The sequence below is a fragment of the Abrus precatorius genome, unplaced genomic scaffold (assembly GCF_003935025.1).
Source record: "Abrus precatorius isolate BTA unplaced genomic scaffold, Abrus_2018 Scaffold8, whole genome shotgun sequence".
Taxonomy (NCBI): domain Eukaryota; kingdom Viridiplantae; phylum Streptophyta; class Magnoliopsida; order Fabales; family Fabaceae; genus Abrus; species Abrus precatorius.
Window position 1 is genome coordinate 27,791,001 of NW_020874428.1, and position 22,947 is coordinate 27,813,947.

Below are 22,947 nucleotides of genomic sequence, written 5' to 3' on the forward strand. Positions count from 1 at the left end.
CTAACCACATGCGAAGATAGATACTTAGGGGACTTTGCCATGAGAGACACAGGTAAAGTTGGGTGGAATCGATGAAGGGTAGAAGCTACTTGTATAGAATCAAAAGGCCTAAAGAAGAATCTATTGATACTTTAACTTAGCTTTTCACATGCTTGTTTCAACTTTGGAATCTTGGGATGTTATTGTTGCATCTTAAATTTGCAAAAGCATATATATATATATGCTGGAAAAGATCCGTTTAAGTATCTGCTTTTGGTCGAGGGAGAATTTATTTGGGTTTGGCACCTCTTCACTTAGCATGTACACTTTATAGGATGTGTCAACGTTAATGACCCTATTCGAGATTAGGAGAAGGGTGGACACAAAAATGAAAAACCTTAGGTTTAATGCTTTTTTTTTTACATTAGAAAATGCCCCTTTAAATTGAGCGTTTGCTTACATCGAGTAAGAGTCGTCTAACAATCCTTAGTTTAATATACATCGTGATTTTGACCATTAAATAATCTTAAAATTAAATATAATTTATTTAATTTACTCATTCACTTTATACACGTTTTTCTTTTCCCCCTATAGGTCTACATGAAATATTCCATTTGAGACTTCAACTGACTTTAATATATATTAATTGGAAAATGTAATGTATATTACTGGTGGGGGATATTTTAAATATTTCTTTTATAATTGGAGTGTATTTTTATAAATATATATATAAAAAAAGTGAAAAATATAATAAAGATAAAAAATAATAGTATACAATATTATGTGTTAATGATTTAAACAATAAATTTGGCCAACTGATAGGTACCCTCTTAACTAAATGTATTGTAAATTCCCCTACGAAAAGAGTACTGAAATACAAAGTTATAATCTGCCAAAAGGGATTTTGTCACCACCAGATGGCGCAACTTCTTGTTGGTTTGAAGGGAGCACACGCATAAGAAAAAGATAAAACCGTCGTTGAATTCGATAACACGAGCCTAGTGAACCCAATATTGGTACTTCTTTTTGTGTATTGTTTATCTGATACAATGTACTATGTAATATAAAATAGCTTATCAGTCATTACCTGTAATTTAAAATACAAATCACAGCACAGAAGCATGAATACGAAATACGGTGTTTGGCTCAGAGGCACCTATCCCTTTCTCCATTATTTGCAACAAAAAAATTTTATGCTTCATAAGGAATTTTGAAATATTACACTAAATTAACTATTGGGTAAGTATCATATTGTCATAAATAATAATGGATCCTGCAAAATTTCAAGAGCAGCCCCAATATTTTTTTTTTCATATGATCAAACCATCAAAGTTGAACTCTATGAGCAACCTTTTTTCCTCCAAATATTTTGTTCACGTCATGGGTTGTTGATTTGCAATAGTCTTGTTATTGGCAAAAGGAGTGCATTTAGTATTGAAATTATGGAACTTTATCATGCAAGACAAGAAACTGCAAACAAAATAGAAAAAGACAAAGTTAACATGTCAAATCTAATCCAACAACTCATGCTTTCCTGTGTAGACTCAACGCACAATGCTATTTTATGAGCTAAGTTAAATAATAAGTAGTAATTTCGAACCTTTTCTTTTCACACATTCTTTCGCTTTTCTACTAACTTTTGACTTTAACTCCATTACGCTGAAAACTAGTTCGTTTAGTTGATGTAATCCATTACGATACTAAACCAGTTTTCTTTAGTATTTGATTTTTTTACTAACCGAAAATAGTTTGATCTAATAAACCACACCAGCCACCAGCACAAGGACAAGAACTGTGCCAAAAGTATGCACAGCTTCATTAGACAGTGTTTGGTTGTTCTTGATAACAGGGAAACATTCTCTTTTAAATTGGAGTCATAATTATTAGTCCACAGTGGAATCTTCCAAACTCATTGGAGAATAGAACCCTGTATATTTGTTCAGTTGCTTTAAGGAAGAGAAAAGTGACATCCTCAGAGAAAGAGAGAGAGAGAGAGAGAGAGGTTCATCAAATATTTAAAAAGATAAAAAAACTATTCTATAACAATGCCACTCTGCTACCTTCAGTCAATTCCTGGTTTGCTTTCAAGGGTTTGTTCTATTTATGTACAGAAATGGGTATGCCAGATTGCTTTCTTATTCTTTCTTCTCTATCTAATGGATTCGTGCTGTCTCGCAGCTGAGCATGGATATCTACCCTTCTCTCTTTCTGTGTATGGTGTTTTGATTCTGAGGATAGTGTTGATTACCATCAAAATCTGGGTTTCTTCTACTTTCAGTGATGGGAAGTAACAGCAAAGGAAAGGATGGTGAAGGGACTTCTGGAGTTAAAAAGGTTGAAGAGTATGAACAAGACATCAATTTTCTGCCACATGAACTGCTTCCTCACAATACCGTTAATACCAATGGAATTACAGATCCGTTGATTCAGTTAGCTCCATATGGGCATGGCCCTCGGCCGTATGAACCACCACCTCCCTTGCTCATACAACACCAGGTCAGAGTTAGATCAAAGATGATCCCTTTTTAATTCCCTTTATTCAAGAAAAATTATGGTTTTCTTCTCCTTTTTTGCGTTGAATAACTATGACAAGGAACTTCCTCTAAACATGCAACGTTTAAGTTTGAGGACAAATTATGGATACTCCTGCCGTATGTAGTTCCAAGAAAGGATTAAACCTGTTGATGTTAAATGCCTACATAGGCGTGTTTTTAAGGAATCTCTAAATAGGAATGGTCATGTTTAATGTTACAGCTTTACACGGTGTATCCATGTATGGTATATGATGGGTTTTAGTTTTAAGAGGGGAAAGAAAGAAATTTGATTAAAGCAGCGACAATTAAGCATCGATCCTATGGATAGGATGCTTCTCTAGACTGCTTGTACCGTTTAATAGTGACTTGTGAAATGGTACGATCAAAGCCTGATTTTGGCTAATAGGGCAAGGATTAGAGTAATATTTCAAGCAATATAAATTTAAGGTGAATTCATTCTTTTGAATACTACTTGTGTTTAGTAACATTCATATGTGAAAAACTGCTGGTTTTATAGGAACTTGTGAGATTTACTAATCGAAGAAATTAATTATCTTGAGACTTTTACATGCATGCTATGGCAACATATATTAGTTCACTCTCAGATAATAAAAAAAAAATATGCATGCAATTAAAATAGGCTTTAATGTTTATAATCTAATGAAGAGCATACAATTTAAGAGTACCACTGAATGAAGCCAGTGACAATAAATATCTTGAGGGGCACAACATAATGAACTTTTTGGTTGAAACACCAAATTTCAAATGCCTGTTTGCAAGGTTCCTGGGGTTGCCATGCAAAGACCTGGAGCGGTAGATGGATACGTAGAATCTGTGATTCATGAAAAGTTGAAACGTGTAAGGATCACATGGAATCATGCAGGTACAAATGTTGCTATTGCAGGATCATGGGACAACTGGAAGACCACGTAAGCATCTATATTTATAAATTTCAACTATAGTTCTTGCTTTTGCATCATTATATATTATAAGATAAAATTTTGACTTGTGCTGTCAGAGAGGCCTTGCAGAGAGTAGGTCAAAATTCTGTCATTGTTAAAACACTCCCGATAGGTATCTATCATTACCGCTTCATTGTAGATGGATATTTGACACATGCTCCAGAGTTTCCAACGGCTTCTGATGATACAGGTTATGCCTACAATATATTGGATTTGCAGGTAACTTCAGATAACATGTTTGCTTATACCAAATCCATTACTCGTTTTTGTCAAAATTTGTTGCCTGGTGAGGAAACTATTGTACCACATACAAAACTTCTAGAACAAAGGAATTTGATTACTGTCCAAATTTATATCATTCATTCATATGTATGGAATTTGATTTTTGCTTTTAGAAAAAAAATAGATAAAATTATAAATAATTTATTTTATTGAAACTGTATAATGATCAATCCAAGACAATCGTATGTTGAAAGTTCATATTCTTCAATTATTGAAATGAAATATAATTAGATGTTCTGTTGCATAAGAGTTCAGCAGAGTGGGTTTTAACCTTGAAAAAAATTTAAAATTCAAGCCGTAAGATGATTATGTTTATGAATGGTGATTGGAATATACCTAGTCCATCAATTTCTTCCTCTTAAATAATGGTCTATCCCCTAACTAACTAACTGCAACGATGGATTGAACTTGAATACTCGGTAAGTCGAGAGTCTTTTATTGTAACTTCTGCTAGTTTAATTGCTTTCACTAGTCTTGTATCCATTGTTAGAAATGTTTGTTTACACATTAGCATTTATTCCTCTGATTCAAGTGTATTGAGCGAATTAACATCCCAAAATATGGTCATAACTTATAATCCCTTCTACTCTTACAATTCATCTATATATGCTTATTTAGTTATTTAATATGTTCAAAATCTGATACATTTGCTGAAACGACATGCATTTTCACTTTTGTTATGTCCTTTTCTGTATGCTTAGTAAGTAGCATTTAGACATCATTTCTTTTTGTTTCTCTAAGAGAGCCTCACCTAGTTTCTTTACTAACACCATTGCAGGATTATATCCCAGAAACACTTGGAAGGTTATCTGATTTTGATGATCCTCCATCACCACCTTCAAGTTATGATAACACATTCTTAAATGAAGATGAGTTCAGTAAGCCCCCACCAGAATTACCACCACAACTACCAGTTGCACTAGAACATGAGCCTTCAACAAGCGATACTCGTCCTGTTCCTAGGCCCACACAACTGAATCATCTATACATATTCAAAACTGATAGGGGTCAATTTGTGGCACTGCGATCAACTCATAAGTTTCAACATAAATATGTTACTATGGTATTGTACAAGTCCCTGCGCAGGGAAAGATGATGAAGCATTATAATTTTTGACTGCTATTGAAGTTGCCTCGTTTAAGTGGTCTTTATGAGAACATTTGTTAAGGTTATTAATCTAATGTGTAGAAAATCGATTGGAATAGGTAAAATGAAAAATTGCTTTCCATATAAACAACTTGAGGGAATATTATTTATTATGGCGGTCAATATATACAATTCGTATTCTTAGTGGTTGTCCTGCTTTCAAGGTCTTATGCTTGGGGAATTGAATATGATTTCTCCACATGCTTTGATGAAGATTCAACGGTTACTCTGTATCATATAATGGCTGACACCGACGAAATATGACCTTGCATCCCCTTTTCCCTTCTTGTGCTCTCAGATAATTATCATGGGTAATTCAGATGGTTGAACATACAGTAAAAGCCATTTGATGCTGTTAAAATAAGGCACATATACACAAGTGAAATGGCTACTCCTCTCAACCCTTCACGTTAGCTAAATTTGACACTTGTGTACATGCTATCCATGACACAACTGTAATATGAGTATACACCTACATATGTGGCAAGATTTAGACTAACTTTTTTCCTAATTGGTTGAAATTCCACAGACCATATTTCATTTCTTTAATTTCACTTGCTCAAATTTCTATGTATAAAAATAACAGACTGATCAGTGTTGAATGTCATCCCTAATTAGTGATTACAACGGTTCAATTATAGGTCTGAATATTGCAGGTATGATAGAGATGTCAACCGTATTTTGTCCTAAATAAAAAGAAATGTACATCGCTTCTTCGAAGAAATTAATCTCTAACTCCCTTAGGGATACCCTTATTGTACACACAAAAAAATTTAAAAATAAAAAATAAAAAATAAAAACAGTAATCTATAGTATACCAACAATCTAAATTGCTTTCCTTTTTCTTTTGCCTGTTTTATCCTCAAGGAACAGAAAAATAAAAATCTCTAATTACTTATTAATTTTCCATATACCACTCGGGTTACCAACCATCTCATACTAGCAGTTTCTGTGTTAGGTCTTTATAACTGTTCTGAATTGATCACATGCAATTCTTGAAACAACAAGCAGCGTATTTATCCAAAAGAAAAAGAAAAAGAACAAAAAAACCAACTTTAATGTAAGTAGAAGGATCATCAAACTGCCACTCTCAAGTTGCTTTCTCAAATATTGATTGGACTGAACTCTTGTTCACTAAAGTGATTCATGACATAATAATACATATGTGAAGAGGTAAAGAAAATATCTGCTAGAGTTTGAGAACTAAAGTGCTTAAAATTGGTGAGAATTAACATGAGAAGACGAGTAGACAATGAAGTATTGTCCAGGGTCTCATCGAACAGGTACCTTAATCCAACCATTTGCAAAAGCAATGGCCAAGATTACAAAAGGAGTTGACATACCAAATATGATGATGTAAGGAAGAGGGGTCTTCATGGGATTCTCTCCTTCCCTTTCTCCAGCTGTCTGCCAATACCTGGCCCACACCACAAACAAAAACATTTGTTGGAAACATATGCTAGAAAATTTAGGAAATGGGAAAAAAATCATGAAGGGAAAACCGGGAATTGTTACTGTTGTGGTTCTTCATCTCTGGTTATGAACTTCCTCTTGCCTCCTTTCTTGACTTGTTCATCATCTCCACCACCTAATAGGGTATCATAAAGTGATTCATTTAATTCAACAGAATGAGAAACAGGATGTGATAAAACTGAAAGAAAGGGAGGTGAGTTACCTAGTTTGGCATGAACCTTGACAGCAAGAACATTGGCTGTGGGGGAGTATGAAGGTGGAGAAAGTAATGGCGATTTTGGTAAAAATGAAGTTTTGAATGGAAGGGGAGAAGAAAGAGTGAGTTTGGTAGCCATTTCTTGATTGTTTCTTTCTGTGCTTCTATGTCATGCCATCTCCAATCCTATGATCTTATCCATCACATATATATGATATGTCTTCTCACTTCTCTCTCGGCTTGGATACTGTTGTGGACCCTACCCTTATCTCTCTAACTAATGACCTGGCATCCATGCAGCCATTTCTTTTTTTTCTTTTTTTTTTTATATTATTATGTTTTTACTTTAAAATTTGATAATTTTTATACTTCTTTTGTTATGTAATTCTTTATATATATGTTGTATGGATTTTATTCAAAATCAATTTTTTTATTCAATACTTAAATATCTTCCATTAATCTTAAATATAATTAATATTTTTAAATTATTATTAAAATTATATTTTTATTGATAAAAAATATTTTAAAATTTATATTTATATTTCACTTATATTTATAAATGTAGATGCAAACATGCAATATACTTGTTTGTATTAACTGTAGTTTATTTTGTTAATCCCTTAAGAAAAAATCCTCAAGAACCAAAAAATAGCCCATTCCATTATCAATCACAACTCACATTCGACACATCCATTGCTTAATAATTTTAGAATATTTGATAGAATTCATTCCACAACTCACATGTATTTAGCTTATATATAAATGATGTACTCTGCGTCATGGAGTATGAGCTCATTTCGCATCTTATTACCTTGTTATAATACCTATTTACTTGAACACTAAATTGAAATTACGGGTGTCCTTCTACCTCTTATTTGCTCGAGATTATAGCATTTAGCCCATCAATTTTTAAACAGACTTGAATATCAGACTTTTGAAAAAATGCATGAGATTGCAATGGCAGCAAGCTTGAAACTTTATGTGAACTAGCATCTTGTCATTAACAGTAAAATCATGCATCGGTAGGGTTGCGAAAAGCATGATGTTCTGCTTCAGGCGATTGTTACACAATTCAACTCATGCTCTTTCTGCCCAATTAGCTTTGTCAGAGCAGTTGCTGCATCATTACAACCTCAAATTTCCACTTTTGAATTTGGAATATCATCAGTTTAAAAATTCTTGTTGCTTGGAAGATGCCCATCAGCTTCATTTGCAGGTCTACAAAAGTGGGTTTACATATGATGTTTTCTGGTGTAATACTCTTATTGATATTTATGTCAGAGTTGGCAAATTGGATTCCGCCCAGAAGCTGTTTGATGAAATGCCTCAAAAGAACCTCGTTTCTTGGGCTTGTTTGATTTCAGGGTTTGTACAAAATTGCATGCCTGATGAGGCATGTATTTTATTCAAAGGAATCATTTCAGCTGGTCTCTCACCAAACCACTATGCTATTGGTAGTGCTCTTCGAGCATGCCAAGAGCATGGTCCAACTAAGCTTAAACTTGGGATGGAGATTCATGGCTTACTTTCCAAATCTCCATATGCTTCGGACATGGTGTTGTCTAATGTGCTCATGTCCATGTATTCACATTGCTCAGCTTCCACTGATGATGCTCGTCATGTTTTTGATGAAATAAAAATTAAGAATTCTGCATCCTGGAATTCTATCATTTCGACTTATTGTCGTAGAGGAGATGCAATTTCTTCTTTTAAGCTATTTTCAAGCATGCAAAGGGATTCACAACTTACCTGCAGGCCTAATGAATATACCTTCTGTAGCTTAGTAACGGTTGCATGCTCTCTGGTTGACTATGGACTGACTTTGCTTAAGCAGATGCTGGCTAGGATTGAAAAATCTGGCTTCTTACAAGGTTTGTATGTTGGTAGTGCATTGGTCAGTGGGTTTGCGAAGTTTGGTTTGATAGAACCTGCTAAAACGATTTTTGAGCAGATGTGTGATCGTAATGCAGTGACTATGAATGGGTTAATTGTTGGATTGACAAGGCAGCACCAGGGTGAAGAAGTAGTTAAGATATTCAAGGAAATGAAAGATTTCGTTGAAATAAATGCAGACTCTTATGTGGTTCTTTTAAGTGCTTTTACTGAATTTTCAAATTTAAAGGAAGGGAAGAGAAAGGGTCAAGAGATTCATGCTTATCTGATTCGCAATGCTTTGATTAATGTCTGGATTTCAATAGGAAATGCGCTTGTCAATATGTACGCAAAATGTGATGCCATTGATAATGCTCGGTCAATTTTTAAACTCATGCCCAGTAAAGATATTGTCTCATGGAACTCCATGATCTCTGGCCTGGACCACAATGAGCGGTTTGAGGAAGCAGTTGCCTGTTTCCATACAATGAGAAGAAATGGAATGGTACCCTCAAATTTCTCAGTTATTAGTACTTTGAGTTCATGTGCAAGTTTGGGTTGGATCATGTTAGGACGACAAATACACTGTGAAGGGATCAAATGGGGGCTTGATTTGGATGTTTCAGTTTCAAATGCTCTTCTAACATTATACGCTGAAACTGATTATATGGATGAATGTCATAAAGTTTTCTTTCTTATGCCAGAGTATGATCAAGTTTCTTTGAATTGTTTTATTGGTGCACTAGCAACTTCAGAGGCATCAGTTTTACAGGCTATAAAATATTTCCTCCAGATGATGCAAGCTGGATGGAAACTTAACAGAGTGACATTTATAAATATTTTACCAGCAGTTTCTTCTCTTTCTCTTCTCGAACTAGGTCGTCAAATTCATGCTTTAATCTTAAAATACTCCATTGCTCCTGACAATGCTATTGAGAATGCACTTCTAGCTTTCTATGGAAAGTGTGAGCAGATGGAGGACTGTGAGATTATCTTTTCTAGAATGTCTGAACGAAGGGATGAAGTCAGCTGGAATTCAATGATTTCTGGATATATACACAATGGCATCCTGCACAAGGCCATAGATTTGGTATGGCTTATGATGCAAAGGGGCCATAGATTGGATGGTTTCACACTTGCCACCCTACTTAGTGCCTGTGCTTCAGTTGCAACATTAGAGCGTGGTATGGAAGTCCATGCATGTTCTATAAGAGCTGGTCTAGAATCTGATGTTGTTGTTGGTAGTGCACTAGTTGACATGTATGCAAAATGCGGAAGGATAGATTATGCTTCAAGATTCTTCGATTTGATGCCTGTGAGGAACATATATTCTTGGAATTCAATGATTTCAGGTTTTGCACGCCACGGACAGGGACGAAAAGCTCGAAAACTTTTTACTCAAATGAAACAGCATGGCCAATCACCAGATCATGTCACCTTCGTTGGGGTCCTATCAGCCTGTAGTCATGTAGGATTAGTTGATGAAGGATTTAAGCAATTCAAATCAATGAGTGAAGTATATGGCTTAGCTCCTCGAATAGAACACTTCTCTTGTATGGTAGACCTCCTTGGAAGAGCAGGTGATGTTAATAAGATTGAGGACTTTATCAAAACAATGCCAATGGATCCTAATGTACTTATTTGGAGAACAGTTTTAGGAGCATGTTGTCGATCAAATGGCCGTAATACAGAGCTAGGACGGAAGGCTGCGAAGATGCTTATTGAGTTAGAGCCACAGAACGCTGTGAACTATGTGCTTCTGTCTAACATGCATGCTGCTGGTGGGAAGTGGGAAGATGTGGCACAGGCTAGGTTGGCAATGAGGAATGCAGAAGTGAAGAAGGAAGCAGGGTGTAGTTGGGTGACCATGAAGGATGGAGTTCATGTGTTTGTGGCTGGAGATCAAACGCACCCGGAGAAAGTAAAAATCTATGACATGCTCAAGGAGATAATGAACAAAATGAGGGATGCTGGATATGTGCCTGAAACCAATTATGCACTCTATGATCTTGAGCTTGAAAACAAAGAAGAGCTCCTAAGCTATCATAGTGAAAAGCTGGCTGTTGCTTTTGTTCTCACTCGCAAATCCGAGCTCCCAATTAGGATAATGAAGAACCTTCGGGTTTGTGGTGACTGTCACACTGCTTTCAAATACATATCAAAGATTGTCAATCGACAGATAATTTTACGAGATTCAAATAGATTTCACCATTTTTATGGTGGCAAATGTTCTTGTGGGGATTATTGGTGACTGGTGCTGAATAATTATGGAGAGGAGATTCTTTGGTGTTACAATCTGGAATAGTGATGTTAATTCGCTTGTAATGGTGAAGAAAAGAGAGAAAAATGAGACATTTTTTTGAACTCATGACCATGTCTTAGTTGCGGAAATTAGTGATTTACCTTAGTTGTGTTTAGATAGAAAATTTAAGAATTCCAGAAAATGAGATTTGGATAGATGCAGTAGTCCAGAGTGCAATTGGAGAGAAAGGAATAACAGATTATAGATGGGACATTGTTGCCGCGTGGAGCAGCCCCCAATATCCTCTTTATCATTATTTTTTTTCCCTTATTGCTGAATTTTCTTGTTTTTCTGAGTTGTGTTCATTTTGACGTGTGCCCCTGTTCCTTAAAGGGGTAGTACCCTTTTAACCACACTCTGGAGCTTTGCAAAAAACACACTGAAGAGGAACTTAATAAGTGAAATCGGATTTATATTTTCATGATCAAGGGCATTAAATTTCGTGAAATTTAAACATTTACAGGTACAAATTGTAGGTAAGTTATCTAAAATTAGACATTTATTATTAATAATTATAAATTTCAGTAATTATATTGAATAAATAGTATACTTATTCTATTCGATGTAATTATTACTAAACTAGAGGATCAAAATCTGAATATGGTAGTTGATATTGGATGTTATCCCCGTGTCTTGGAAAAGTATGAGTTTCAAAACAATAGCTTCTTGAGGTTGATTGATCTGCACAGTGCATATGGCTCTAATTGGATTCACTGGTACGCGTTGTTATCAACGAAGGACAAGAGTAACCCCACTTTCTTAAAATTTACTTTATTCCTGTGGAAAATGAGTTCCCTCTGTCAGTTTCGATTTTGTTGGCTTTCTTAGAAAGTCCTTGACCCAGGTCAAGTAAAACAATTGCTAGGTTTTTTCTTTAAGAACAAAAATGACCCTTTCCACTCTTCAACTTCCCAAGATTGATGTTCAACAAAGGAAGCTACCTGGGCCCCTTCCTCACTGCACCTTCATAGTCAATTCCTTCAAAAATAAATTGAATTGAGCACACGCTTATTCATGCGTTTTTCTATTTCTTCACTGCTTGTAAACACATCGTTTCCATGCACACAAGTATTATTTAATATTGGATAAATATGAGACTCGCTTCAAGTCACAAAGAATTTAACAAATATAAAATATATTAAATGAATTCTGTTGTTATCATTTTTCTTTTCAAATATAGTGCTATAACAAATTTTTTATTTATGTGCAACGAATATGAAAAAGGATTTTCACATATTACATGAAGCTCATGTTAGTGTATTAAGCAAAAGTGTAAAAATACACTAATATGAGCCTCATGTTCAGGTCTGAACACGAGGGAATCCTGATCCGACGAGTATCTATCAGACATTAAAATATGTCACTCTTGAGTTATGAACCTTCTGTAGCTTGGAAAAGAACTCCACCCAATACTTTACACCATTCATTCAAAATTTGCTCTGCTTTATAGGTTGAAGTTACTAAATATTAAAATTAAAAGAAATCTCATCCAGTCGTTTTCGAAACTGTAGATGATCTTAATCCAACAACACGTTAGCACAATTCGATGTGCCCTTTCTTACTTAGATTCGGATCCTCTTTCACGTTTTGGTAAAATTCTTTACAATTATCTTCGTTTAAGCGAATTTAATTTGTAGATTAGAGTTTCTGCTAAAACTGCATACAATTCTAATCTTTTTTACCTTTCTTTCTTATATATGAAAATGAAGTAACAAGGATTTGCTTGTGTGTTTGAATTTCCAGAGATAATCAAAAGTTAAAAGATATTTGACATTTTATTCAAGGATTGATTGTATATTTGGACAACTTTTCGTGTATGATTATTTTTCCTGACCTCTCGAAAAGTAGCTTTTCCACGTGCAATTGCAAAATTATCTTTTACATGGCCTCTAATTTCTCCTTAGGAGCCTATAACAACTCATAGAAACATAACAACTTTGATATTTATAAGTTTATTTGTGATTTAATTATTTAAATATTATTAAAAGTTGCTCATTAAATACTTGACAACATTCGCTACTAATATAAATAAAGTTATATTTTATTTTATAAATTTTACATTGAAAATCTGTGAGAACAAGCAATCTCTTTTGTACGCGTATGTGTGTATTAAATAGATGGATTTAAAAATGTTAAAGAATAAATTTAATTAAAAATAATAATACGCAAAGTAAGATGAATTTAAATAACATATTTTTGAACAATTTATGTCTAACCTTTTTAATTTAACTCATTGAAATAAATAGTCTCAACGAGTCAATTTTATTCACTAACGAAGCTAGCTTGAACTCAAATGATCAAGTTAACATCCTTCTTTAGAATGTTTTCTTTGACGTTGCTGCTTAATTTCAGATCAAAGCTTATACTGGGCACAAGTTGAACTTGTAAACTTTTTCAAGTTTAATTAGATGAGAAGAAACATCAAAGATATGAACGACGATCTGCACTTAATAGATTAGACCAAGCTTAATCTTTCCATTGGAACAGAGAACAGAACATAGTCTGAGAGAATTATTTAGACAGGGATTTAATTCCTACAAGCAAAAATCTTGGTGGCTTCAAGAACCAAAAACTTGTATAACTAAGACACCCTATTAGTTAAGCGGAAAAGAAAGAAAATGTTGAGAGAAAAAAGGGAGTGAAAAAAAGCGAAACTCTGAGATGCCCAATTACTTAATTAACAACCACCAGCGATTTCTGATTATTATAATAAAAACTGTAATCAGCTCTTGGCTCAGAAAACGATGCTTTCATCCTTTTAATGAAATCTTCACATTTCTTGTTTAACTCTTCAGTGTCATCCGCACTGTGCTCATGTTCATCAATTTTCACAAGGGCGTTTCTCTCCTCTTTATCTTCTTCTTGCGTATCTGAGACCGCATTCTCTTGTTCAGCAATCGTCAAAACCTTTTCTTCTTCTTGTGGGGACTCAGTTTCATCAACGTTTTCAGCAGCAACCGGTGCTTCAATGCATGATACGTTGAATTCTAACTGGGTACTTTTCTCTATGTGAATGGGAATGGGACGTTGTATGGTTTGATGAGTGGTTGGTGGTGAAGAAGACATGGCTATTAAAAGCAAAAGGCCATTGCAGAGAAGGAAGATGTAGGTCTTGTCGACGACGGTGTAGCTATAGAATTGCATGAGGAATGGTTTCAAGGAGTGAAGGTGTAAAGGAAGTAGTACAGAAAACAAAGCACAGAACAGAGAACATTTAAGAAGGAACTTCATTATTCTCTTGGAATTGTGGGATAGTAACTGATTGTGAACTTCGGAGTAAGGATTCATGAACTCATCCATGCCTTGTGTCTACACCTTCATCACAAGGTTTATGGGGAAAGGGATGTATATATAGAGGGATATTCTCAATCATTAAGTATTGTTGTAGTTACATAGAAAGTGCCTCTCACAGATTATATATTATATAAATCATGTAGGGAGAAATAAGAACTTTCTTAATGTCTGTCCTTAAATTGTTAATTATGCAAATCTCTGATTTTAAATTTGAGTCTCAGTTTAGAAAAAAAAATTACTGTCTAATCTTATATATTAATGGTTAAATTTGATTTTATTTATTTATATAAAATTAAAATAAATATTTGATAAATCAAAAATATAATTTTTTTTATTGAAAATACATATGATTGTTAGTGCAATTTCTAATAAAATATGTTATTTGTAATTTCTTAATTAATCAATATTACCTGAGTTGTGCTGTTGGGAGAAGACTCGAAGTCAGTCAACTAACATTTTTAATCATATAAAAAGATAATAAAGCGAGTAAGGGCAGAGGGTTAAAGTCATAATATGAACAAATTTTATATCCAATTATGTTTTCACAAAGTAACAAACGCATTTCTTTTCAATGGGCCAAATCTTAATTTCTTTTCTTTCTTTTTTCAATTCAATGGGGTCAATTAAACTCATGCAAATTTTAAAATCAAATTTATTTTTATTATGTGTTTGACACTGTTTAAGATTTGAAAGTTGAAATTTCAGCTCTGCGCGTACCAAATTGAAGAACTACCGAATGTAATAATTAAACTTTTACAAGCTTGAAGTTGTACTCCCTTGAATTTTCAATTCCTCTATTTTTTTAGGATGATACGACGTAATTTTGTTCAAATATATTAAAATGCAAGTTTTTATTTCACTTTTCAAAGTTTACAAAAATATATATATACACATAGAAATAATCTTCTTATATAAGTATAAATTTAAAAATTCTTACACTTAAATTAAATTTTTTATTAAATTTATATCGATTAGTGAAGTAATAAATTATAACCATATAAATTAAATAAAAAATTTAAATTTAGTGTAAGAATTTTTAGACTTACACCAATATAAGAAAATTTTATTTATATATATATATATATATATATATATATATATATTTCAAATTTTATAAAGGATAATTTAGTTAATTTTTTTTATTGATATACAATATTTTAACACAACCCTAATAGTTAAAATTAAATATTTAATGATTAAATTTTAAAAAATTAAATATTTATAAGTAGTCTAATATTAAAACTTCACTTCAATATATTATCTTAAAAAATAATAATTTAAATAAATAAATAAATAATTTAAAAGTTATACTGTTATCTAATTATAAATAAAAAATATATAAAAAAACAAATTTTAATATTTTTAACATATTTTATTTATTAAATTATGCAAGAATATTAAGTTAACGTCAATAAGTCAACAACCATCCAAATCCTATCCGATTTGTAAATTCTAGATTTAACCCTTCAAATACTCTCTTCCTTTTCCTTCCTTCACGTGCGGACCACGATGCTCTAAAATATACTTTTATGAAAAATGTTATTGAAAATATATATTTTTAAAAATATGTAATAATTACTTAAGTTTTAAGAATATTTTAATGTTTTCTATAAATTCAAGATAACAATTTTTGAAAAACCAAATGTGAAATATATTTTAAAATTTAAACATGAATCCAATAATTCATTTCTATATATTAACTGTAAAATCAATTTTTTAACAATATTTTTAGATACCTTAAACGTAAATATTATTAATAGTTAATTTTATCGTGTTAAATAATTTTTAGTATTTATATTTTCAATTTAATATGATAAAATATTTATCATGACTAATTATAATGTTATTTTTTAAAATTTATTTAATTTGAAATTAATTATACAATATCTTTACTTTTTTATTTAAAATATTTTAATTTAAAAATGCTTTTACAAGTAACTAAAATCACCAGTATATATATAATAAATAGATTACCGATATCATAAATTGCAAAAAATTATAATAAAAACAATACTTACATTAATATTTTATACATGATTTCCCATTAAAAAATAATTTTACAATTACTGATAATAAAATATGAATTTTAAAATAAAATATCTGTTCATTTCACAAGCTATTATTTAGTGTTATAAAAATTATAGAGGATCTCAACCCATCTATATTTCTCCCGCAATAGTACAAATTTCCAATCCGCGTTGGTTTTCTGCTCTTAGCTTCTACATTGTCATCATGTGTTTGAAAATGTCTTAAATTTTAAGATATTATTCTAGTTCTTGCACACTTTATTTTAAAAAAATAAAGGAATAGTTATTCTAAGCTATCGATGAAAAATTAAATAAAATAGGCTAGATCTTGAATTTAAGAAATAAATCTTATCCAAAGCTTATATAATTTAGTTAAATTTAACCTATTTTTACCCTTAAATTTCACGCAAAATATACGGTCAATCTTTTGTTTTGATTCCCTATTCAATTTCATTATTCCTCTGTTGCCTTTTCAACGAGTAAAAATAGATCATTATAAAGATTTAAATTACAATTTGAAAATTTTGCTATCAAAACAAAATTGAAATTCTTACAAATTATTTTATAAATGGCAAATATCATTATAATCGATGTTCCTAATTACGAGTGAAATTAAATAAATAAATAAAAACTCTCATGTCTAAGCAATCATTGTAATCCTAGTTCAGAATTGAAACTAATTTGAATTATAGAATCCATTTTTTTTCATTTTTCATTCATAGGAACTTTTGCATTACAAATTTTAGTGTTTTTAATTGCAGAAAGAAATTATTCCAGTTGAGTCCAACATAATTATAGACGTAGATTATCACAATATTGCAGATTTATCGACAAAAACCAATCTAAACAATATGTTAATTTTCCTTAATTAACAACCTTTAAATTAATTTTAAATACAAAATTATTTATTACTTTATTATACGTTAACCCCATCATAATGTATATATTTTTAATTCAACAAAATTATCTCCTGTCAGTATCTGCAATTTAGAAAAAACAAACTGGAAAATTAAATTTAGAGCAAAATATTCACAAGTTGATTTCTCAAAGGTGGAAAATTCGATTCGTCTGTAATCTGATAGTACGTAGTTTTTTAATCCTATCTAAGCATTGTTTAATCATAGCATAAATAATTTTCCATCAAAATTACTATATAAATTGGAAAGCATCAAGATATGCACAACAATGTAAAAGGTGAATTCGTTGTCAATTATACCAAACGAAACCTAATAAAGAGAACACAAAGCTCAACCAGCTCCACTCAATCGTGCCTGACGGTCCAAAAGGGAACTCAATTCACTTGGCATCAGGAATCCCTTGGTAAGCAAATGCAAATCCATAATCCAAAAAAATAGGAAGCAACATCTTTCAACCCTTTTCATTGCAAGTCTTTGCACTGTCTCCTAGTGTACAGCATCCCCAGTATGTTCATCTATATTCACCATAACCGCACCACCAGCACCTTTCCTCCGCGTGTGTGGCTGATTCAGATCATTGTCCTTAATTTCCTCCAGTACCTTCTCACTTGAATCACTATTTTTAACAACTTCTGTCCCATCATCCACATTCTTAAGATTTTCATCATTTTTATCGCTCGACTCTTCAGAATTATCATCCATCTGTTCAGCCTGCCGCTGGAGTGATTCTATAACGCCCATCATTTCTCTGTTAACCTGGAAAAAAAGTGGGGAAAACACAACTAGGCAAATCAATATTAAGAATATACCAATTTGGATATAACGAATATACGACTACAAACAGCTACTTTCAGCATAAAGAAAAGAAACGACTAGAGGGGAAAAGTCAGAGTCAAACTTTTTACGGAATGGTCGTGATGATAAAGTTTTAAGAGCTTATTTCAGTGAAATTAATGTTTGGAATAAATCTTCTGACATTTTGGAAAGCATAGACACCCGAGTTCAAAAAAGTAAGTGCCCAAAGCAATCAAAGCATCAGTAAGTTTCTATCGTGACAGACCATATTTTCAAAATGGCATAAGCATTTCACAGCAAAAGTGGAATACAATTAAAACTAATGACAAAAGTATTAATTCCATCTCAAATAATCAAATGCAATCCAAAAGCCAAGAAGGATTATAATGCCCATTTCCTAAATAAATTTTTAAAATCTCGGAGACTAAATTAAACCTAACTTTACTTTCTTCAAAACTTTGTGGGGTTCTTTTCACAAAATTCTAATTTAAGATTAAGGTGCTCAAGTACCTGTGGATTCTGAAGAAAGTCAGCAATATCATTTGAACATGATGGGCATCTCATAATGTTTTTCTGTGCTCGTAAAGTGCGACCACCTTCACATGCCCTCTTTCTGATGAAACTTTGGCCAGAAAAGGCACCCTCCAGACAGGCTTTGCAAAAATTGTGAGCGCAAGGTGTAGTAAGAGGGAAAGCCAAAACTTTGTGACAGATTTGGCAACCAAACTCTGCAAAGATCATGAAATCAGCGGCAAAATTGAATAGTTTTACAAGTCCAAATAACTACAAGGGGCTTCGAATAACAAAAATTCATGAGTAAAAAAAATTCAAAACTAAAAATGCCTGCACGGGATGGAATGAGGTTTAAGCGCACATATTCTGTATACCTTTCAATAGTTTTTCTTTCACGGACACATTTTTCGCTTTTCGTTTAACTCTTACTGTTGACCTATCTTCAGGTTTTACAATGTCAACGGATTTCCTGCTTTCTGGCGGAGGTCTCTTCCACAACCAGCAGCCCTTTTCCTCCTGAAATTATATGAAAAGCACTGAGTGAGGACTTTCAAAATCTGTAGGACATCAACAGCAGGACAAACATCTACTGTGAAAAAATTTTCTAAAAATCAGGGGCACAAATATTCAGATGATCTTATATATAATCAAGTACAATAATCAAAACAAACAAAAAAATATATCGTAGAGGTAGAGAACACAACTTACATCATAATCCCAGGATGGAGCACCCTTCCTTTCGGTTATATCAATTGCAGCCTTCAACTCATCAATTTTGGGCAGTGGGCGTGGGCGGTCTCCACATTCATCACTGCAGATATCAACAAAAGAAAGTCAATTACATTTATAGATTCGCACACATGCATATACAAACAGATGCAATGCAAGCAAAAACCTAACCTTGTCCATGGCGCCGGCTCATTGTCGCATCTCACAAACAGATACCGGCAAACCTTGCAACCCTATCACATTAGAAAAGGAAAAGAACCAAAGTTTAGAAAATAAATATAAAGAGAAATTTTATCTACGGTTAATCAAACTTCAATTAACACAATGCTTATTGATACAAGTATCTTACGTGTATTCCATCTTTGCGCCAGCACTTCTCTATTCTATAGACTCCATCGTATCTCACTCCAGATTCGGGGGCATATGAAGAACGTTTTTCCTTGTGCGACCTGAAATAGAACAAAGAAAAAGCATATTGAGTACAAATTGACTTAGTTCAGTGCATACCAGATACAATTCAAGCAAAATGAGTATGATTTATGGCTAAGAGGGACAATGCAATACCAAATTGTGGATACACAGAAAAATAGCGTTTAAGACAAACTACAGAATAACATTGATAAAAGAATCAGACCTTACAACTCGAACAGGATAACCCTTTCGGCAGCTAACTCTCAAGGCCTCGTTCATGTTCTCAAACTTTTGATCAAAAGACTGTTCCTTATTGGTGCGTTTGTTGCCGCTAAGATCCCTCCCACCACTGCCAGTGTAAAGGAACCACTCGCCGTGATCCTCATCATCAATGTAACCACCGGAAAGTGCAACAGACTGTGCCCCATGGCCACTCTGGCCAGCAATGCCGGCGACATGAGGAAGATGAGCACCCCACTGCCGACACTCCATCCTGTCTTCCCACGTGTCGCCAACAAGAACGCCGCGGTTCCGAGTGGGATCGTTCTCGGCGGGAATGGGTCCAAAGTGGTCAGGTGGAACAGTGACGAAGATCTTCCCACTGCAGGCGTTGGCCTTGCCGGGCTTCTTGGCTCGCTCGGTGGTGAAAGCGGTGTCAGGACGATCCTGGTTGTGGAGGAAGTGGTAGACTTTGGGTGGTCCGGCGGCAGCGGAGCCTGACCTGGCCGCCTTGGCCAATCGGATGGCGATGGCGAGCTGAGAGTTGATTCGAGGTTGAGACGCCATCTTCGGCGGAATTTGGCTCCGGCAATTGGCGCAGGTGCGCTTTCCCTGCCCAATCCACTTCTCGAAGCATCGCAAGCAGGAGTTGTGACCGCAAGGCGTCTGAGACACACACGCATACGAAACGCATCAAGTTACATATAACAATAAATGAAACAAACAGAGAAAGGAAAAGAAACGAACAGTGACGGGTCTCTCCGGCAACTGCATGCAGAAGGAGCAGTTCAAGCTTCCGTCAAAGATGTCGAGGACGCCACTGACGTTGCTCTTCTCGGATGAAGGGTTGACGGAGCCAGCGAGGAGTTCTTGTCGCTTTTTGGCTTTCTGTTGATCGGTGAGGGAGGTGTCGGACTGAATGGCGCGGATGGCGGAGACGATGTGGCCAGAAGAGGGGGCGGGGGCAGGGGCGGCGTCTCCTCCGGCGAGGGAGCAGTCGGGGCAGTCCCAGTGGGAGTCGGAGGAGCGGGAGAGGGGGGGAGAGGGGAGGCAGGGAAGGTGCCAGGGGGTGGCGCACGTGCAGCACGTGAGAGTTTCGGAAGGAGGTGGTTTGCGTTTGCATAGCATGCATTGGCCGTCGGCGTCGCAGGGAAGGTGGTTGTTGGGTTGGTCCATTTGGTGTCCTTTGAGTGGTGCTCTTTCCATCGCCTTCTCCCTTTTATAGCCATTTCCATTTCTTCTTTTTCGAGGAGGGAATCCCCCCCTTTTCAAATTTTCCCCTTTTTATTTCATTTTCCCTCCCTTCCTTTTCCCCTTTTTTTCCTCTTCCCCCCCCCTCTCTCCTTTTTCTTTTTCAAATCTTTAAATTTATAATCTAAATGTCTACCCTTTCCCTTCTTCTTCTTTATATTTACTTTAATTCTAAAATAAATTCATAATTCTTATATAATGGTCAAATCTATAGATTATCATGAAACAAAAAAACACTGTTTATTCTCGTATTTAGTATATTTAAAACAGTGTTAAATGCAAAAACTTTACCAGATTCTAATTATAAATATTTTCAACAAACATAAAGTAATCTTTCAAAAACAAATGGATAAATAACCGTTTAACTTCTATGTAATGATCAAATCACTGGATTATCAATATGTTATAAACATTTTGTAGCGAATATAAAGTGTCTTTTCAAAAATAGTCGTTCAAGTTCTATGTTATTATTTAAAAGACATTAGTTATAAATATTTCATGATAAACATCAATTGATAAATAGTCGTTCAACTTATACATAACGGTTATATTGATGGATTCTCAAGGTTGTTTTCACAAAAAAATAAAATAAAATAAAAATTCTTTGTTGATTATTTAGCTTATCCTCATGTTTAATGTAGGCTTAGTTTTACATTTTTTTTAAAAAATTAAAACTTATTTTTAATTGTATATTTTTTATTTCAAGTACAACAACGAAAAATTCAAAATAAACTTTTTTGATAATTAACTGATGACAAAGGCATGAATTTATGATAATAAAATCATAGTAGAAACAAATATAATGATGGTAAAAAATATATTAGCAGCTGAGATAATAACCTAAAGCTTATTTTCGGAAACGTAAAACTTTAATTTCAAAAAATTATCCATGGAAATAGTTAGAGACTTTTTGTTTTTATAAAGATAATTTTTTTTTTAAAAATGGAAACAAATATGCTCTTAATAATTTTAAAAACTAATTTATAGAGTATAAAAATCTAATTTTGGAAACTAAATTTCATTAGTGTAAAAATATATTTTCAAAAATAGAAAAATTTAATTCGAAAAACTTACTCAAAGAAGCAATAATAATTTTAGAAATTAATTTTCAAAAGTGTGGAAATTTCAATTAGAAAAATAATTTAATTTTAAAATATTTTTTATGGAATTGTAAAATCTTAATTTCAGAAAATTTCTTTAAAATAATTAATTTTTGTAAATTAATTTTCAGAAGTGTAAAAATATAAACTTGGAAATTAATTTAATTTAATTTAATTTTTTGATAAAAGTGTAAAATTGTAGAATTTCATTAAAAAAATTAATAAGTTCAAAAATTCATTTTTAGAAATGTGAAAGTGTATTTTTAAAAATTAATTTTAAAAGTATAGAACTCTAATTTTAATGTGAAAAAAAGAATATCAACTCCCAATTGAAAACATGCCACTGCCCTTGCCATTAACCATTTTTTTGTTTCTCCTGGATAAAATTATCTTGGGCAACAAATTTTTCTTAGGAATTTTGAATACTCTGCATTCTTGGATATTTAAACATTCAGATCACTGTATATATTGTATTTTTAGGAAAAAATATATTGTAAAACAAACATTGGTAGTTATTTTCTATTATATTATTATGTATTAAAATGTTTTTAGATTTTATATTTTTGTTAAGATTATAGTTTAATCTATCTTCTTTTTTTTGTCATTGGAAGAGATGGGGGGAGATTATAATTGAATATATAATTCTTCTAAATTGAACACTTTAAGTATTCAACGATAACAAAATTAGCTAACTAAAAAGTAGTAATGTTAAAAACAAAAGAAATTGTCATGTTTGAAATTTTCATTAAAACTGTTGATTGGTACGACATGGATTGTAGCAGTTGAACGGATTCTTTTATATTGAAGAACATTATTGAACCTCTGAAATCTGAATAAGAGTACATTATTTCATTTACATGCAAAAAGAATAAATATAGTATGTTTTTACATAGCTTTACATGACATGATGATGATGATGATAATGTACAACGGTGGATGTTTCAA

At 33.2% G+C, this 22,947-nt stretch overlaps 5 protein-coding genes across 6 annotated transcripts; 2 read left to right on the plus strand and 3 right to left on the minus strand.

Moving 5' to 3' along the window:
• Window positions 1–1,979: 1,979 nt before the first annotated feature.
• LOC113847215 (SNF1-related protein kinase regulatory subunit beta-2-like) lies at window positions 1,980–4,907 on the plus strand. The gene is made up of 5 exons (XM_027476178.1): window positions 1,980–2,096; window positions 2,258–2,475; window positions 3,294–3,442; window positions 3,532–3,694; window positions 4,536–4,907. The coding sequence occupies exons 1-5, from the start codon at window positions 2,093–2,095 to the stop codon at window positions 4,851–4,853; spliced, it is 852 nt and encodes a 283-aa protein (XP_027331979.1). The 5' UTR covers window positions 1,980–2,092; the 3' UTR covers window positions 4,854–4,907.
• LOC113847216 lies at window positions 4,494–6,750 on the minus strand. 2 transcript variants are annotated; one of them, XM_027476180.1, is made up of 3 exons: window positions 6,579–6,750; window positions 6,419–6,491; window positions 4,494–6,320 (listed from the first exon to the last, which is right to left on the minus strand). In XM_027476180.1, exons 1-3 carry the CDS (start codon window positions 6,709–6,711, stop codon window positions 6,176–6,178), a joined length of 351 nt encoding a protein of 116 aa, XP_027331981.1. In that variant the 5' UTR covers window positions 6,712–6,750; the 3' UTR covers window positions 4,494–6,175. The 2 variants fall into 2 exon arrangements, with proteins under 2 accessions (XP_027331981.1, XP_027331980.1); XM_027476179.1 differs by having other exon boundaries at window positions 5,911–6,320; window positions 6,419–6,750.
• A 415-nt stretch (window positions 6,751–7,165) lies between these two features.
• LOC113847552 (putative pentatricopeptide repeat-containing protein At5g09950) lies at window positions 7,166–11,150 on the plus strand. The gene has a single exon (XM_027476733.1). It carries the CDS (start codon window positions 7,612–7,614, stop codon window positions 10,693–10,695), a length of 3,084 nt encoding a protein of 1,027 aa, XP_027332534.1. The 5' UTR covers window positions 7,166–7,611; the 3' UTR covers window positions 10,696–11,150.
• A 2,060-nt stretch (window positions 11,151–13,210) lies between these two features.
• Window positions 13,211–14,130, minus strand: LOC113848299. The gene has a single exon (XM_027477755.1). The coding sequence runs from the start codon at window positions 14,044–14,046 to the stop codon at window positions 13,420–13,422; it is 627 nt and encodes a 208-aa protein (XP_027333556.1). The 5' UTR covers window positions 14,047–14,130; the 3' UTR covers window positions 13,211–13,419.
• A 3,340-nt stretch (window positions 14,131–17,470) lies between these two features.
• On the minus strand, window positions 17,471–20,831 carry LOC113874612 (E3 ubiquitin-protein ligase ORTHRUS 2-like). The gene is made up of 8 exons (XM_027512829.1): window positions 20,399–20,831; window positions 19,656–20,317; window positions 19,371–19,470; window positions 19,193–19,254; window positions 19,001–19,103; window positions 18,667–18,808; window positions 18,290–18,507; window positions 17,471–17,740 (listed from the first exon to the last, which is right to left on the minus strand). Exons 1-8 carry the CDS (start codon window positions 20,825–20,827, stop codon window positions 17,471–17,473), a joined length of 1,986 nt encoding a protein of 661 aa, XP_027368630.1. The 5' UTR covers window positions 20,828–20,831.
• Window positions 20,832–22,947: the final 2,116 nt, after the last annotated feature.